The following is an 18,907-nucleotide window of genomic DNA, read 5'->3' as shown; positions in this document are numbered from 1 at the left end:
TTTCAACCTGTTTTCACTCTTCTTAACTCCTGTGGTTCAGACTCATATCAGCTTTGGTTCATCGATGCTCACATTCCCCAAAGTGCAAGGGTTCCTGCTCCTCAATGAGAAGCAGGACTCCCCCTCAAGAGGACAGTGGCCTTATGTTTCGGAGTATTCCCACCCTACCAGACTTATGGGGTGGAGAGAAAGTCTATCTAAAATAGCACTCCAGACTGCCCCTCCCCCACCCCTCCCCCAGGCAGATCCACTGGAAGCAGGCACTGGGTAGCACTTTTCCAGCTTTAACATGCACACGAGTCCCCTGGGGATCTCGTCAAAATGTAAATCCTGACTTAGTAGATGCTATGGGCTGAACTATGTCCCCTCGAAATTCATATGTTGAAGTCTAACCCCTCCCCTAGTATCTCAGAATCTGACTGTATTTGGAGAAAGGGTCTTAAAGAGGTGTTAAGGTTAAATGAAGTCATTGAGGTGCGCCCTGGAAGTACCTTATAGTTTTATGGAACATAGTTCTAAATTCTCTAGTCTAAACCATATGACTGACAGTATGGGTTGGAATTATAAATCAATATGACTGGTTTCCTTGAGAAAAGGAAATGCAGACACAGAGGAAACTCCATGTGAAGACACAGGGAGAAAACGACCATCTACAAGCCAAGGACAGGAACCAACCCTGCTGACACCTTGATCTTGGACTTCAAGCCTCCAGAACTGTGAGAAAATATGTCTGTTGTTTATGCTACCCAGTCCTTGGCGCTTTGGGATGGTAGCCCTAGCAGACTAATACATTAGGTCAGTAGAACTGAGATTTTGCATTTTGAACAAGCTCCTTCCTAGAGGATACTGCTGGTTTAAGGATTACATGTTGAATAGCAAAGATTCGAAAAATCTGGTTCCTTCCTCTATGGTGTTATCAGCAGCTTCCAAATAATCATCTAGCAGGTAGGGGAGGAAGACACTTTTTCTCAAACACTGCCTTCCTTAAGATGGATAATGCAATTGTTCTCAATCTTTTTAGATTTGCAGCACTTTTGAAATATTATATGGTGGCACCTTTCAGGGGATGAGTCACAGTTATATAAATGCCGGGATATAATAGGGCATGATGGATGCAGTAGGTAAACCAGGGAGCCCATGCTTTGCCAGAATATGAGTTTTGTGTGGTCAGATTTTCCAATGGATATTTACATTAAATCTCTAGATTTTTCAACTTTTAAACATTGGCCACTCCGTCAATTTATTTTTGAAATGTGAGGCAAAGGAAAATCTCTGACATCCTGAACATGTTCTTGATCTGTATCTTATTTGGGGAGTTAATATACATAAAAAATCATCAAGCTGTACAATTAAAATTTATCCAATTTACTACTTGTAAGTTACACTATGTAAGGTGGGGATGATAACAGTACCTACCTCTTTGGGTTTATGTGAAGATTTAAGTTTGTTGAGTGGTTGGTGCATAACTAACTGTTCAATAATCATTGGCTATTAAGTACTTCGCATTAGTGAGACTTTACTTTCAATATCGTTCTTACATCCTAGATTAAGTCTGAGGCCACAGCATTGCTAAATTGGTAGCTGACCACCAAGCCTCAAAGGGAAAATATTTCCAACCCTGATTCAAGGAGCAAATACGATCAAACATTGTCACGACTGATGTTGCAGGAGCAGAGAAAGCTAATCTCACTTTCCGCCTTCAAGAACTGACCTGTTTCTGTCCATTGCAAAAGACCCTAAACTGCTCACCTCAAAAGAGATGGCAGAAGCTCCAAGCCAGTTCACTACTGGCTGCCTGCAACCTCAGGGGCAGGGCACCTGCCCCTCCCTCTGGCCAGTGGTGCTGCCAGGGCAGCCTGGCTTGTTGACGTGCATGGTTACTGTTTGGGGCCATTGCTCAAGGTAATCCTCTCAGGAACACCCCTGTGCTGGTGACTTTGTAACCCAAAAAGGGCTTTAGCAATGACTAATAAAGCTGTAAGGGATACACCCAGATCCGAGAAAATCCATTCCCTAAAGAAATGATTTCAATTACTTTTCAACACTTGGTGCTTCTTTGCCTTTTAAGCCACAAGCATTAAGTTTCTCTGTTTGAAATTCTAGCTCTCTCAGGCTGCATCCTCCAGAGATGCCATTTTCTCTGGGAAATCACTGAGACACTACGGGTGCCTGGAATCGGGGAGAGGAACTAATTACCCTCAAGAGGGCCTTTCCTTGCATTTCAGGAGATGCGCTCTTTCAGCGTTGCTGCCGTCTCTTTGAGAAGGCTCACACATCCCGAATCCCCCTTTCCCTCCCATTTAGTTTAAAACTCCTGTGGCACTTACCCTGGTCTGCCTGGCACGACCTTGGCCTTTCCTACTCTTTTACCTCTAAATTGGTCGCCCACCTCTCAGTTCTAGTTTTGTTTCTGACATTTGCCACTGCCCACATTGTAGGCCCTAATTTTTCTTCCCCAGGTCCCTGCAGCAGACCACCTGCCCCTGAGCTTGCCCTCCGCTCTGCTGCCAAGTCTTTCCAAAATGCCAGCTCTCAGCCTAAAATCCTTGAATGCTGCCCCACCCTCCGACCCACACACTGTTTCCAAACTGAATGTTCTCAGTACTGCCAGAATTGAGTTGTCAAGAAAAGCCAGAAATCTGGACTTTTATGTGAATTCTCACATCCTTTCTGCTTATTTTTAGTTATTACATTTTACACATTAAAAGGATTACGAAACATTGTAGTAAGTCTCCCACCCATTCCTGGCCCCAGTTTGCTATCTAGAAGCCACCCCATTACCAGTTTCTTCTGTAGCCTTTGAGACACATACACACTCACACGTATACCCAGTACCTTTTTGTTATACAGATGGGAGCCAGCTTATTTATGTCGGTATAAAATTTTAAAACTCTGAAGGTCGAACAAGACACATTTGCAACCATAAGTTACAAATCATGTAGGCATGTGCTTATGATCCACTTGACTGAAAGATCCCTGAAAAAGGGTAGGCTTTGTCTTAGTATCCCCCTCTATACCTGGCATGATGACTTGCACACAGCTGGCACTCAATAAGTACAATGTTCTCCCATTGAAAGTTATTAAGCACTACTGCTGGATCTGTCACAAACTTCCAGGTGACTCGGGAACAGTTAAGTCTTAGTTGCATGTCCAGCTCTGTGGAAACATAACCAGAACTCAGCTGTAGGTTCAGAACCTGCCCATTTCCCATTTTTCCTGGTTACCTGGGTATACGACAAAAGAGCAGATCATTTCCCGTTCTTGCGCTCGCCCTGACAGGGTGTCTGCTTGTACAGACGGCCCACCCCCTGACAGAGTGCTGACACCAGCATTCCCAAGCCAGCTGTCACTCCCAGGAGTGGGGTTTCCATTTCTTGCCCTCTACCGGGTCAAGGCAAGCCTGGACGGGACAGAAACCACAGGACACACAGCTTGCTGACTCTTCCCCAGGCGCTGGGCGGGGCTGGGCTGGCTGTAGCTTGAGTAAGGTCTTTTCAAGCTTCTTCATGTTAGGAGAAGGCTTATTGCTCAGGTGGTTTGGGGCCTTCTTCAGTGTTAGATTCACCTTGAATTTATTATAATTTTAGTATAATATGAATCTTATTCCCAAAACTCAGGTGGGAGAGACTTGTCATATTTGTTCTTTTTCTTCATTTCAAGTTACCATAGGCTTGGAAACCTCGTCCTCTTGGCTGGTAGGAAAATATTGTTGGTAGTGGGGTGGTGCGGGCTCTCCCCTCTTTGGGAATGTGTGAAAGTCCAGGAGGTTACGTAGTGCGTCAAAAATGAAGACAAGTCCACTTTTATCCTGAGACCAAGTCTTCTGCTGCTATCCGCAGCATGTCCCTGCAGAGGAGGCTTGTGGCAGCTTCCATTTCAAGCTTGGGAATGTGGGCTGAAGCTGGGAATCGTAGGCCAAGGTTCTAAGCTATTCGAGAGATACCACAAAGCCTCTCCACAGAAGTCCTGCCAAACTGCCACCTGCCTCAGGCACCATAGGGAGCACATTCTGGTCTGCAATGCCTGGAGCCCACGAATTTCCTTCCCCTCCCAGGCTCCAGGCTTCCAGAAAGCATAAGTCAGCTTGTCTGCACAAACAACTTCTGCGTTCATCCCCCAAACCAAACCTCCCTGAGGCAAGGCTGACTTCCTGCTCAGAAAGAAGAAATAAAATACAAGAAAAACAAACCTCATGCTAATAGCTCAATATGTTATCCTGCCACCTAATGTATAATTGAATAAACTAATAGTTCACAAATCAGTATGTCACAAAATTCAGCACTTGTCACAAGTCAGCTGCCACACATCACAGCTTATGAGACAGACACTACTGTGGCTTTGCCCTAAAGATGGTAGCTTAACGTAGCTAAAAAATGGAAGGATATTTTGTCTTCATTCCTACTTTATTTCCTCCATTTACTGATTATCTTCAGAACAAAAAAATAAATAAGAACCCTTCTTCCAGAGGAAGCAATTTCCAGCTAAGAAGATTATCAAAAGGGATGTTGCGCAGTGCCCCAAATAACTGTACCAAACCCAATGATAAGAATGCAAGCATCAACTTAGAATTAGGCTATGCTGATTAAAATGGAAGTAGCATAAAGACCATTTCTATTATTAAAACTATCTTCTCCAGTCACTTAGCACTTTCTTAAAAACAACCTGTTTTTCACGTTAATCGGATTGGAGACGGAAACAGTGAATTAGAGCGGAATGGTGTCTGCTTTATGAGAGGTCTGAGTTGACAATACAGTGATTGTTGCCTTCATGTATTGTTACATATAATATCTGGGTAGGCAAGTGACCAAGCACTTGAAGTAGCAGATTGGGAACCTTGAGGTTTGAGTTCTTCATGATGTTTATTCCAGAATGCTGTGTGTTAACTAGGACCTCAGCCGCTGGCCTCCGGGCTGGTTCTGCAGCTGACACCACTGCGAGAACACGGGACCTGGGCCACCCTCAGCCTCTGCTGGCAACAAAGGCTAATGTCCAGGGCAGAACCACATCTGTCTAAAGCTTGTCCATAATTAACTCAATCTCAACACCACTCATACCTAAAGACATATAAATGCAAACAAAATCCAGAAATCATTTTTACCTATCCAGATAAGCAGTGATTAAAACTCTTGATAATATGAAGTGTGTGTGAGCCTTTGGGTAGACAATAGACTTATATAAATCATTGATAGGGGTAGTAAATGGATCAATCTTTTCAGTGGGTAATTTGTCAATGTCTATCCAAATTTTTAAATGCTCATGGTTTCTCCTGGCAGTTATACTGCTAAAACTTTACCATACAAATTTACTTGCAGATGTATGCCAAGAAAAGGAAGATGTACAGGATGTTTCCTGCAGAATTGGTTGCAACAGCAACAAACTGGAAACCAAGTAAATATTTCTTAATAAGAGTCTGGTTAAAAACATTAAGGGACAGCCATACAATGGAATTATGCAACCATATAATGAATGTGGTCAATCTTCCATGCTGAAGTTACAAAACAACTCTAAGATATAGTATTAAAAAAGAAAAGTGCATAAAAATGATGACATATTTTTTTCTGTAAGAATAGACAAAAGATTAACACAATTATTTTCCCAATAATATACATATAATCTTTAAAATATACACAGTACCTGGGAAGTGGTAGACCATTTTCCCCTTATTTATACTTTTTGATATTAAAAAAAATTTTTTTTAAAGAATGAGGCTGTGTGCACATAAAAGTTGAAAGATGTCTGTGAGAGACTGCATTTTCCAAAAATGGCCAGAGCAATACTGCTGGTTCTATATGTCCTTCTAGAACCATCAGGAGGTGGTTTATTCCCTTCCTCTGGATGGAACTCTGATGGCCTCGACAACTAGAAGTGACACCGTGTGGCTTCTGGGGCTATACACAAAATGGCCGTACAGCTTCTGTCTGGGTTGTGATCTCTTGAGACGCCTGCCCTTGGAACCCAATCATGCTGTGAGGAAATCCAACCTACCCCACAGCTCAGTGGTTTTGAGTACACGGAGTCATACAAACATCGCCGCTACCCAATTTCACATTTCTGTCATCCCAGAAAGAAATCCTATTCCACCTACTCCCCTCCTTCCCCCATGCTCTTGCTACCACTAATCATATTTCTTGTCTCTATAGATTTGCCTGTTCTAGACATTTCATATAAATAGAACCATACAATGTGGCCTCTTGTATCTGGCTTCTTCCACTTAGCATACTGTTTTCAAGGTTCGTCTATGCTGTAACATGTATCTACTTTATTCCTTTTTATGGCTGAATAATGTTCCATTGTATGGATATAACACTGTTTATCCATCTGTCAGTTGATGGACATTTGGGTTGTTTCCACTTTTTGGTGATTAGGAATAATATTGTTGTGAACATTCACACACAAGTTTTTGTGTGGACATATGCTTTAAAATTTCTTAAAGTTCAAGTACTTTTAAATCACCTAATATTAAATGATATATAATAAATGATACATAATTAAGATATTTCTTACTCATTATAGGTTTCCTAAGAGCAGCAAATCTGTTTCCTCATGGAAATTGAGATGTAACACAGAACACTTAGTAGGCCTAAAGTGATAAAATGGCACTATTTCAAACCTAGATTTTCCACCTTTCATTTAATGTCTGAATTAATGAGACACCACTTTATTGTCTCTAAAAATAACTAGGACTATTATGTGGCCTTTAAAATTCCTTTATGTTCCAAAAGGAAAACTTGTCATTTTAATTTGACATACAGGGAGGGACTTGAGTCTCTTCAGGAATTTGGGGGTTGACTTAAAATGCTTGTGAACACAGTACCTTGTACTATGCTGTGACTTACCTATTCGAGGTCACCTAATACAAGTTCAATAAAAATAGGGCACATTTAAGAAATTATGGATTACATAAAAACTCTCTTATGTGAAAGTCTGGGCTCACATTTCATCTTCATCAGCAGACTATCATAGTAATAAAATCTCTATTGCAAGGTTGTTCTGCCACAGGTACCACTGCCCTTCAAAATGGCCCTACTTTCTTCCCAGGGCCTGCTGCTGGCTTCTCCAGAAAGCCTCATCATGGTCTTTGAGTCTGCCCGTATGCTTCACATAAATTTACTAAAACAACGAGAAGCTTCTTTGGGGCAATTGCTGTAGAGGCCACTCGTAGAGAAGAAAACACACTACTAAGAAAGTGTGGATGTTTTCTCCGATAGAAAATTACAAGTTTGCTTGGTTTCAAGCCTTGGCACCAAGTCTTGGGTTCCTCATTACTGAATAGATCTCTTTCCACTTGTCTTTCTCTCAGCCAATGTCCTGGCACATTATCAGAGGGGAAAATAATTAGAAGTGTCTTATAGGGATAAGAAGCACTGGTAGCTTACCAGATGGAGATAATCGTGGATCTTCAAACAAATCCTTGACCCAACAGTAGCACTATTTGTCTTCTTGTTTACACAAACTCTAGTACTGTACACGACTCCCTAAACATGTGCACACTGAGCATTACAGTTCCCACCCTCTTCAGAGGAACCCTTTGGTGGCTCTTGGATACATGAGCAGTGACCCAACTATAGTGAGCCCCAGAAAAGTTTCCAAGAGCTCCCTTCACTTTCTCAGAGTTCTTATGTTGAGACAGGATATAAGGTCCGCCTTATTCTTAGTTCACTCGTGATTCAGGTTATGTGAGTGTGGGGTCGGGAGTGAGAAAGAGCTTTATTATTTTTGTGACTCTTGCTAACTGTAAACATGCCAAAGTACAGATCTGTAGTTAAAAAGCTTCTGACATCTCACCTTTCAGAGGTAACAAGTGTATCACTTTGGTGAGCATTTCTGGTAATGTTTGGCGTGTATAATTATTCAGAGGCATTTTTCAAATATATTTGTGAGTATGGTGTTAATTTGTGTTCACCCAGAAGCTGACCCTGAATGAGACAAGGATCGGAAAGGAAGCAATTCATTTGGGAGGTGGGGCAAACAGTAATGGGGTGTGAGGGAGGGAGGGTAAGGCAGCCAATTAAGGGTGGCTACTGTGAGCTGCTAGTGTGGGTGGATGGAGCTTAATCCCACAGCTAAACTCTGAGAAATGGTATAGAACCCGTGATAGAGGATTTGAAGGGGATGGGAGCTGGAGCACGTAAACCCCACGTCCCACTGGCTGAGGCTGCCCCCAGTGGATGTTAATTCTGAGCACTTGGAGAAAACCCTGCAGGAAAGAGAGGACGATATTACCAGGTGGAGGGAAGCCAGGCACACACAGAGAAGTAGAATTGCTTGAAATGTGTTCCAGGCACTGTTCTAGGTGCTGGGGACACAGTAGGAAACAAAACAGAGAAAGAGTCCCGCTCTCATGGAACATTTCTTCTGGGGAAACAGGTAATAAATAGGGCAAGTAAACACATGGAGGGTGTTACTGACGAGTACTGTGGAGAAACAGAAGTACTGAGAAGTTCTGGGGAGGAAGAAGAAGGGGTTGTTGCAATTAGCAAGAGATCAGGGTAGGCCTCACTGAGGTGACACTCAAGTAGACTCAAAGGAGGGGAGGAGAAGCCCATCACATGGTTATCTGCACAAGGAACGTTCCACGCGGAGGAAGCAGTAAAATCACAAAGGCCCTGAAGTTTTAACAGGATCACTCCAGCTGCTGTGCTGAGAAGGAACGGAAGAGGAGCCAAGGCAGGGAGCACAGTGAGGGGGCAACGGCAGTATTCCAGGTGGTGACAATGGAGAAGTAGAAGCTTAGATTCTAGAAATATTTTTGAAGGTATGCCCTTTTAATGGTCTGACCCAAGACTCCTTCCGGCACAGCTCCAAAAAGCCAAGATGTATTCAACACAAAATAGCTGCTGACCTCAAGGAGGAACCACTGGGATGTCATTCCAGGTAGACCCAATTCTACAGGGATCCTTCTGGACATGGGCAGGACACAAGGCAGCCATATGGGTAATTGCTGTTAGAAACAGAGCAGAGGTTTGGGTCGAGTCAGTGAAGTCTACGACAGGAAGAAATCTGTCAGTAATAGCCTTCAGCCTGACACATGGAAACAACTTCCCAATGTAAAACCACTCCATTCCACATAGAGCAGAGCAACTCTCCAGGCCTACAGGCTTTCTGGCTGAGCCACTAAGAGCTTATTATGTCAAGACGAAGGCAGATGTGCTTTTTGTGAAATGACTGTAATTAACTCTGAATCTTTCTGTATACTTTATTTTTGCTGGCTAGATTTGTCATCTTGCTGTTAGAACAAGCCTACCACGTGGCCCAGATTTTCCCTTTACCTTGTCATCCCAAGCAGAAGCTGGATTCTACTGCCTGTCTGGGCACATATCGAGTCTGTCAGGATGGTGTCAGACGTCCTGCATTCAATGGTAACCTTGAAAATAACATCTACCACTGCCAGACATTGGTTGAAAGCCTCGTAACTTCAGGGCATTAAGGGACAATGTAATTTAGTCATGTACGTCCTCAAGTGCAGGGAAATGTCCTGAAACACCGTTTCATTCAGAAGGAAAACAAGGAAAATGGCAAACATGGAGCCATGCCTTGGATCCATTTACTCCCATCTCTGGGTGGGTCTATAAACAGCATTCTACCCAGGACTCATGACTCGCCAATGGTGCTTGACCTTTGGAAATCATAGGTCAGCAACACTCATCTAGGGAGAGCTAATTCCCTACATTGGGCTCTTGACCATCAAGACAGGCCCACGAGAATGTTCTTGATAGTCTAAAGTTTTAAAAAGTGTTGGTCTGTGTGATCTGGCGGTATGCTCTTCAGTTCCCGCAGTCCATGGGCTTTACCGCGACAGAGCCTCCTCCATACATACCGACTCAGCCACTATCTCCTCCCCTTCTGCTTCACGAATGGTGCCCAGTCCAGTCAGGAGGTCAACAAGGAGAGTTTTCTTGAATGTTGTAGCTGAGATAAAAGTCATCTTATCCCAAGGATACAGTAGGTAGAAGGCAGTCTGCAGAATTTATGCCAAACTTCAGTTCTCAAATGACCGTATTTCATTGCTGATTATGAGATAACTGCCTCCTAACCTATAAGCCTCTGCCTGATGTTTAAAACCAGAGCCTGGGAGGGAATATCACTTGGTCTTTCTCCTCGGCTCGGCTCTGCCTGGGCTGTCTGCAGCCTGTCCTCAGAATGCTATGTAGTAATTCTCCATTGTGCTGATGATGTCACTCTGGTCCTCCAGGAGCTCCAGTACCTGCTGCAGCACAGGTTCACTCAGGCCTGGGCTGAGGCTCAGGCGAGCACAGGCCAAGATGTGCAGGAAGTGGCAGCCCTTTTCCATGTCTGCAAGAAAAAGGCAGTTGGCTAAAGTTGGACACACCTGTTAGACTCTCCTTTCTCTCTAAACAGAAGCCCTTCTCTACATCTGAATCAAAACCTGCATCGTAAAAAGGTCTCCAGATGATTCTTATGCACACTGAAGTGGGTGATGCACTGGTCTAGATTATCAGCAAAAACCAACCAAACAAAAAAACCAGTTCTTGGGCCTGTTTTTATACCACATGGACTCACTGCTCAAGGATTTAGGCCTTCAACTTTCAAGGATTCCCAATGAATATTTTTATATCTATAATCTAATGGATTTTTTAGTGCTTGATAATCTTTTTCTCCAATGCAATTACATGTATAAGTGCATGTATTCATACTGAACCCCTAGCTTCCCAGGTGGGAGCCCACTTGAGATGGACAGCTGAGTCGGTTTATAGCAGCCTCCATATTCTTTCCCACAAGGCCTGATTGATTGGGATGGCCATGGTGAAGTGAGTCCTGGCTTTGGCCCATTTTCGTTCCTCTCTGCATAGGCTTCCAAGAAGTCTTGACTGTGATGACTGTGTTCTAGTAACCTCTTACCCTCTACCCAAAACTAAGACCGTCTGGTATACAGGAATAAAGGTTCAGGGTTGGCAACCTCTTTCCTAGTTGAAATCAATGATTTAGAGCAGTGGTAGGCACAATGAAGTTGTCAACCATTAGAAGATTGTGAAATTAATTTAGTCAGCTGTGATTAAAATTCTTTTTCTTAACAGGCTAAAATAGAAAATTACAGAATGTACTGCATTATAGGTAGGATGTCTACCTATTTTGTGAAACTTTATTTCTATATATATATAATTTATATCTACCTATATACTGTATCATAACGATATATTAGGTTATGATATAACCCTGAGTCAGTCAAACTGCATTACTGAAAACAAACTCTCCCCAATTTTCACTTTAAAGCCCCAGCACAAGCCATGCCTGGCCTCTCACACTCCACACAGTCACTGAATGTTGTTCTCAGATAAATTTTTTAGGCTCCAGGAAGAGGTATCATGGCGTTGGGCAAAGCATGCTCTGGGAGTTGGTGCACCTTTCAAATCACGGTATTTTCGAGCTTCAGTTTTCTCACCTATGGAGAGGGCGGTGGGGCACCTGTGAGATCCTTTCCAGCTCTGAGGGTCAGAGACTATCACAGGCAGCCAGCCTGTCCTGGGCTAAAAAAAGACTTGCTAAATTCTGACCTCTAGTGGTTCTGTCATCTCATTATTCCTCCCAATCGGGATTTCTGTTGAAAATTTACCACTGTCACCTGTCTCCACATTTCCAGTTTGTCTCTTCAACACTCATTCAGTAAAGATTTCCTGAACACCTACTATGTGTGTAGTGCTGAGTAAGGAAGAACAGAGACAGTGTAGATGGAGAGTTGACTCTGGAGTCCAACACACCCGAATTCAAGTCCCGGCTCTATGACTAGGGCAAAGTGGTTCACATCTCTCAGTTTTCTCATCTGTAAAGTGGGAACTTCACTGGTGGTCATGTGACTGACCGGTGGTAGGTGCTTCTTACATGGGGAATTACTATAATTCTACAGTCATAGCTATAACCTAAGATGATACATATCACTTAGTTCTTGCTCTAAAGAAGCTTTAACTTGTCCTGAAAAGAAAGGTTGATGATAGAGAGTGGAGAAGAACTCCAACCAAACTGGGCCTGCACATAGCAGAGGTAGCACCAGCGAATTCAGCACCATTCGACTTTTAATTAGTTTTTGTTAAGGCCAGGATGCTCAGGTTCAGGAAATATGTGGGGCTCTAAGCAGTGATGTTGACAAAGGTCTTAAACTATTTCTTCAGAAAGGCCATTCTGCTGTCTAAGTCATCTAGTAAGGCTGTTCACAAAGTGACCTTCCTCTTACACGAGGAGGACTGCTGTTAGTTCTTCTTTAAATATTAGGTAGAATTCACCGGTGAAGCCGTTGGTCTAGGACTTGCCTTTGTTGGGGGATTTTTAATTACCAATTCAATCTCCCTTTCTAGTTATGGGTCTATTCAGATTTTCTATTTCTTCCTGATTTAGTGTTGGCAGGTTTTGTGTTTCTAGGAATTTGTCCATTTCATCTGGTTATCCAATTTATTGGCATACGGTTGTTCACGATTCTCTTCCAGCCCTTTTTATTTCTGTGGAATCAATACTAATGTCCTCATTTTTATTTGATTTTAATGTCTTTTTTCTTAGTCCATTTGGCCAAAGGTTTGTCCATTTTGTTGATCTTTTCAAATAACCAACTTTCGGTTTCCTTGATTTTCTCTGTTGTTTTTCTATTCTCTATTTCATTTATCTTTGCTCTAATCTTTATTATTTCCTTCTTTCTGATAGCTTTGGATTTACCTCATTCTTTTTCTAGTTCCTTAAATTGTCAGGTTAGTCTGATTTGAGATCTTTGTTTTTTAAGTATTTATAGCTTTAAAGTTCCTCTAAGCACCACTTCTGCTATGTCCCATAAGTTTTAGTATGCTGTATTTTTGTTTTCAAGCATCTCTAAGTATTTTCTAATTTCTCCTGTGATTTCTTCTTTGATCTATTGGTTGTTTAAGAATGTATTGCTCATTTCCCACAAATTTGTGAATTTTCCAGTTTTACTTATGTTATTGACTTCTAACTTCATTCTACTCTTGTCAGAGAAGATACTTTGTACGATTATCTACCTTTTCAAATCTACTGAGACTTAGTGGCCTAACATATGGTCTATCCTGGAAAATGTCCCATGTACACTTGAGAATATGTATTCTGTTGTTGGTAGTGTTTTGTACATGTATGTTAGATCTAGTAGATTTACTGTGTTAATTTCTCTATTTCCTTCCTTATCTGCTGGTCTGATTGTTCTATCCAAAGTTTCCAACTATTTTTGTAGAACTGTCTTTCTCCTTCCAATTCTGTTTTTGCTTCATATATTTTTATGGTCTGTCATTAAGTACATATATGTTTATAAGTGCTGTATCTTCTTAGTGTATTGAACTTTTGTTAATGTACAACGTTCTTGTCTCTTGTAACCTTTTTGACTTAGTCTATATTGTCTGATAATAGTATAGGTATCCCTGCTCTCTTTTGGTTACTATTTGCATGGGATATCTTTTCCCATTCTTTTACTTTCAATCTGTTTGTATCTTTGGATCTAAACCGTCTCTTGTAGACACATAGAGTTGGATCATGTGTTTTTTATCCCAATTTCTGTCTTTTGATTGGAGAATTTAATCTGTTTACATTTAAAGTAATTACTGATAAGGGGAAACTTCTGTTATTTTGTTATTTGTTTTCTGTCTTATTATTTGAACTTATTCCAGCTTACCATCGATAACATACAGAAACTCTGCTCCTCTGCAGCTCTGTTCCAAGCCCTTTCAGTTAATAATGTCGCAAAATTACATTTTTATACATTGTGTGCGAAGAACATAAAACGAGTCATTCTTTTAAATGCACTAATTTCTTAAATTATGTAGAAAACAAAATGTGGAGATACAAACCAAAGTTACAATAATACAAACTTTTAGACTAATACCTGTTATTTTAAAAAATGTATTAATCTCTAAAATTATGTAGAAAACAAAAAGTGGAGTTACGAGACATTGTTACAATAATACTAGCTTTTATAATTGCCCAAATATTTACCTTTACTGAGAACTTTATTTCTTCATATGGCTTTGAGTTGCTACCTAGTGTCTTTTCAATTCATCCTGCTGGACTCCCTTGAGCATTTGTTACAGGGCAGATCGAGTTAAACTCCCTCAGCTTTTGTTTATTGTGCTATGTCTTGATTTCTCCCTCACTTTTGAAGGACAGTTTTGCTGGATATAGAATCTTGGTTTATAGTTTGTTTTCTGTAGCACTTTGACTGCAGCAGCCCACTGCCTCTGGCCTCCAAAGTTTCTGATGAGAAATCTACTGCTAATCTTATTGATGATCCTTTTTGTATATGACAAGTCATTTATCTCTTGCTGCTTTCAAGATTCTCTTTTTGTCTCTGTCTTTCAAAAGTTTGATTATAATGTGTCTTGGTGTAGTCTCTTTGGGTTCATCTTGGGGTTCAATTAACTTCTTGGATATTTATATTCATGTCTTTCATCAAATTTCAGACATTGTTTATTCAAATATTCCCTCTGCCCCTTTCTCTTCATCTTCTGGGACTCCCACAAGGCATTTGTTGGCCTATCTGATGGTGTCCCATTGGTCCCTTAGGCTCTGCTCACTTTTTCTCAACTGTGAGTTTGTTGATTCTTTCTTCTGCCTATTCAAATCTACCTTTGAATCACTTCTACATTCTTCATTTCAGTTATTGTATTTTTTACCTCCAGAATTTTTATTTTGGGTTTCTTTTTAGGTTTCCTATCTCTTTGATATTTCCATGTTGTTCACCCATCATTTTCTTGGTGTTCTCCCCATCTTCCTTTATTTGAGCATTTTAAGACAGTTGTTTTAAAGTCTTTGTCTGGTATATCTACCATTCGATCTTTTTCAGGGACAATTTCTGTTTATATACATTTTGTTCCTTTGAATGGGCCATACTTTTCAGTTTCTTTGTATGTCTTGTGATTTTTAGTTGAAAACTGGACATTTGGATCTAATAATGAGAATTTAAGATCAGATTCTCTCCATTCCCCAGGAATGTTTTCTGTTTTCCTTTTTGTTCTTGTTGTTGTTGTTTTCATTGTCGTACGCTGTCTCTGTGCCAAAGATCAGCCTGAGGTATAAACTGAGGTCTTTTCGTTTTTTTCCTGAGCCTGCACCTTTCTCTGGGCATGTGTCATCACTTTCTAATTTTCTCCCTATATGCAGTTGCTTTTGAATGCAGTAGTCTTTCTTTTCTGGCTCCCCAAAGTGGGGGAGATAAAAAGAGTAAAAAAAAAAGGCACCGGTACTTTAAAATCCCCTTAAGACTTCAGCTGTTGGGGGGCTTGCAACAATGGGGTGAGATGCAACAACAATGACCACCCACCTCTTTGCACCTCTGTAATCAGAAGTAGCAATCAATAATCAGAGAACAGACTCCTGATATTTGGAGGACAAGGCTTATTTTGCCCACTCTATCTCCCGCAAGCTGCTCTAGGAATGAGTGCACAGCTGTCTACCACATGGCTGTGGTGGTAGATGGGTAGTTGTTACCAAGGGCTGAAAACTGAAATTAACCCCAATTTACTGTCTAAGCTTTCCCTGGAAGTTTCAAACCTTCAATAGACTTTAGAGTTCCAAAACTGTTACACCAGACAGATTCCTGGTGCTTCCTACTCAGCCATCTTCTTAACAGTTTTATAAAACACCAATTTATTTAATCCTCACAGGAACCTCTCACGTAGATATTATTATCCCCATTTTGCATATAAAGAAACTGAGGCACAGACTTACCCAAGGTCACGCAGCTAAAAAGTGGCAGAGCTGGGGTTCAAACCCAGGCAAGGTGGCCCCAGAGCCCAGCTCTTTACAACAATGCCATGCCGCCCGTCTTAGATAAGCCTGCTATCAGTGCTTTAGGGACCTGAAACAGGCCTCATGTTTACAGTTCTTTTATCACCATAGTTTTAAACTTTGCTGAAATACTCATAAATGACTAAAAATTTTAAGTTCTCCCACCAGTCATCCTGACAAGGAAAAACTCAATGCTATATTTTGTATGAAAGGTAAGAAACAAACTAAAGATCCAGAAGAAGGAATGGTTAAAAAAATGATTGAATATCTGTTTATACATATAATGGAATACTGTACAACTATTAAAAAGACTAAGATACTTTTATACGTACTGTTGCTGAATGAACTCTAGAAGCCAACATGAGATTTATAATATAAGGCGTGGAACACTGAGTATTGTATGCTAACCTTTACTTGTGCTTTTTTAAAAAGATAAACTATACAAATATGTTTGTTAAGTACATTTAACATCTCTAGAAGGATGTAGGAAACTAGTAACAACCACTGCCTTTGCAAAGGGGACACGGAACTTGGGGCTCAGTGCTGGGAGAGAGTCTGACTTTTCTGAGTGTATGTTTGTATTGTTTGACTTTAATCATGTGCATACATTATGATTCAGAATAATTTTTCTTAATGTCATAGGTATTTCCTATGGAAAGGAGTGGTTACAGTAGATTCCCAGACAGTTCCTATTAGCTGTTTTTATTGGTATTTTCAGTTATTCAAGCTCTAGGATTTGGCTTCTGCGAGTTTAGTATTTCCAGGGAATTGGTTTATGGTTTTTAGAGGCTCCCACTTACAGAATGAGTGACAGAGACTGTCCACCTTGACACACACACTCACCAAAGCAGGAGCTGGCCTGTGGATTAGATGTAAAACCTTTCTCTTTACAGATCCTCAGGTCACCAAGGCTATTTGGTTCTCCTCAGAAATGAAGTGTGAATTCCCTTCATTTGCTTCATCAGGCCCTAGGATTATTCCAATCCATTCTGTTCCTAATACAGATAAAATAAGAATCTGGCCAGGTGGCATGGGACTAGAATGAGTGCAGGAATGTTACATGGGGAGCAGCCTCTCATCCCTTCTAAGAAATTCCACATTTCACTGTTCTTAAAAGCTCTTTACATTGTGGATAGAGAGGTTTTTCTCCCAACTAAAGGATATGTGTTTTCATTGTTCTGAATGAAGTGAACAATGGCCAGAAACCTTGCATTAAAATAATAGGTTGCTTTCGGTTTATTTTAAGATCTGGGATCTGACCTCATCGGTTCTTAAAAGTCTAAATAGAGCTGCATACCATAAACACCAGGGCTGGAGACCTGGTCCAGCTCTACCCGGTGACTCAGCCTGGAATAGGTCCAGGCCCCAGGGATGTATGAGCTGAAAAGACTAGAGGTGGACTTTTCTGGAGAGAAAGAAAGCAGGAAGAGGAGATTTGCAGTCATAAACAAGCCTTTCCAATTTTCTTCTAGTGCCAACATATGTTATTAGCATATGTTTGCAAAAGGCAGACATTGAAAAGTCACCTTTAAGACTGATCAGTCTATACAAGATTTAAAGGTAGGACTAATGCTTTCTTCTTTTTCTAACTCGTATGAAAATGGTATCTGTTGTCAGACTATCTACAGTTTGAGTTTCTAACCACTAGGGGACGACCTAACTCCACTAAAACCAACTATTTTCTAAACCATTTCTTTTGCAAATTATCAGGTTTCAAAATGACTGAATTACATTGTCCATAAACTATAATGTCCAGAACCATTCCTCCCAACACTGAAGAGCCTGATGTCAGGAGGAAAATTTCAGGTTTGGATTCAAGAACAGGGCAAGAGTAGAACAAGAAATAACACAAATTAGAGAGAATATGAGAACCAGAAGGACATCAATAAGTCCTAGCCTGATGGCTTACCTCACTGCATCAGAATCACCCAAGGAGCTCAGCCATCATACTTCTACCCCATCCCCTCATGAAGCAGAATCAGGGGTGGGACCTGAGCTCCATATGTTCAAAAAAGCTCCAAAATTGAATCTTATGTGTAGCCAAGGTCAGAACAACTGTGCGAGGCTAATGCCCACTTTAAAGAGGAGGAACCCAAGGCTCTGATCAGGTTCTTGGTCAGCTACACTTCCAAGTCACTACTGGGGAAATCCCAGTCTCCTGACTCTCTAACCTGTGTTCTCTGGGAGGGAACACTCTCTCCCGCCATGCACCAGGACACACGTGCATCATACCACTTACGATTTGGTTTCTGGCAGTCTTCTTGAATGATACGGTGTATCTTTCTGTGCAGTTCCTTGTCTTCTCTGGTTACCTGATAGGAAAAGCAGTTCAGAGAGAAATGTTCTTAAGAAACGCAGAGGTTGTGCCATCCAGACTCCCAGGTTAGTATTCAGGATAGTTTCTAAAGATTTCACAACTATCATCACCCCTACATTGACAACGTGATTTTAGTACTTGGCCTACAGTCAAACCAGTTCTGCCCCTCAGCAGCTCACTGCTCTGTAGCTGACCCTTCAGGCATATTCCCTTGGGAGACAGTTTACTAAGGCTACGATTTAAGGAGAAACTGTAATACTTTTAAGGAGCAACTTTCTTCTTAAATATTCATAACACATTCATAAAATTTCTCTTATTTGTTATATTTTTGAGGGAGGTACAAGTGATCAAAGTCTCTGATCTCAATCCCAGGACTCTTTCCTCTGGGCTCTGACATCTGCCTTCTCCTGTCCACAAGGAAAAACAAAAGAAATAAGACTGTAAGGAAAAGCTAGCAAGAATAAACCTAGCCTATCTACTGAAACCCTTTCTGTCTTAGAAGGCAAACCTAACCCAGATCCTTTCTCAACCAGCTCAGATAAGAGCGAAACAACAACCAAATGGGTCTCTCTTCATGTTCAATAGTAAATCTAATTACAAAACAAAACAAAAATAGAAAGGGAAAAAGAGGAAGGAAAAGCAGAAGAAAAAAAAAAGAAGCATAGGAACAAACATAGCAGGAATGCTTGTTTGATGGGATTTAGTGAATGACCAGATTTAAGAATGGGGATACTGATAATGCCTGCCTTTTCATAAGGTTATTGTGAAGATTAAATGAGGTAATGTGGTGAGCGCTGCTGCAAGCTGGAGCCCTGTAAAAATAGAAGCGTCTACATTACTGTGCTAACGATTTCCCTGAGG

General features: G+C 41.1%; 1 protein-coding gene across 8 annotated transcripts in view; it reads right to left on the bottom strand.

The window, feature by feature from the left end:
- Window positions 1-9,176: 9,176 nt before the first annotated feature.
- The window catches only part of STN1 (STN1 subunit of CST complex), a 33,853-nt gene continuing 24,122 nt past the window's right edge, over window positions 9,177-18,907 (bottom strand). For 7 of the 8 annotated variants that reach the window (XM_039871284.1, XM_039871289.1, XM_039871288.1 and 4 more), the window contains 2 exons: window positions 17,969-18,041; window positions 9,177-10,293 (listed from right to left, as the gene is read on the bottom strand). In XM_039871284.1, coding sequence (XP_039727218.1) covers window positions 10,136-10,293; window positions 17,969-18,041 — 231 coding nt within the window. In that variant the 3' untranslated portion in view covers window positions 9,177-10,135. Of the gene's footprint in view, window positions 10,294-16,572; window positions 16,725-17,968; window positions 18,042-18,907 lie in introns of all 8 variants that reach the window. The other variant, XR_005654679.1, reaches the window with a different exon arrangement.

Source organism: Pteropus medius, unplaced genomic scaffold, assembly GCF_902729225.1.
Source record: "Pteropus medius unplaced genomic scaffold, Ma_sr-lr_union100, whole genome shotgun sequence".
Lineage (NCBI taxonomy): Eukaryota > Metazoa > Chordata > Mammalia > Chiroptera > Pteropodidae > Pteropus > Pteropus medius.
Note: the sequence above shows the minus strand (reverse complement) of the source record. Positions and strands in the feature narration are given on the sequence as shown.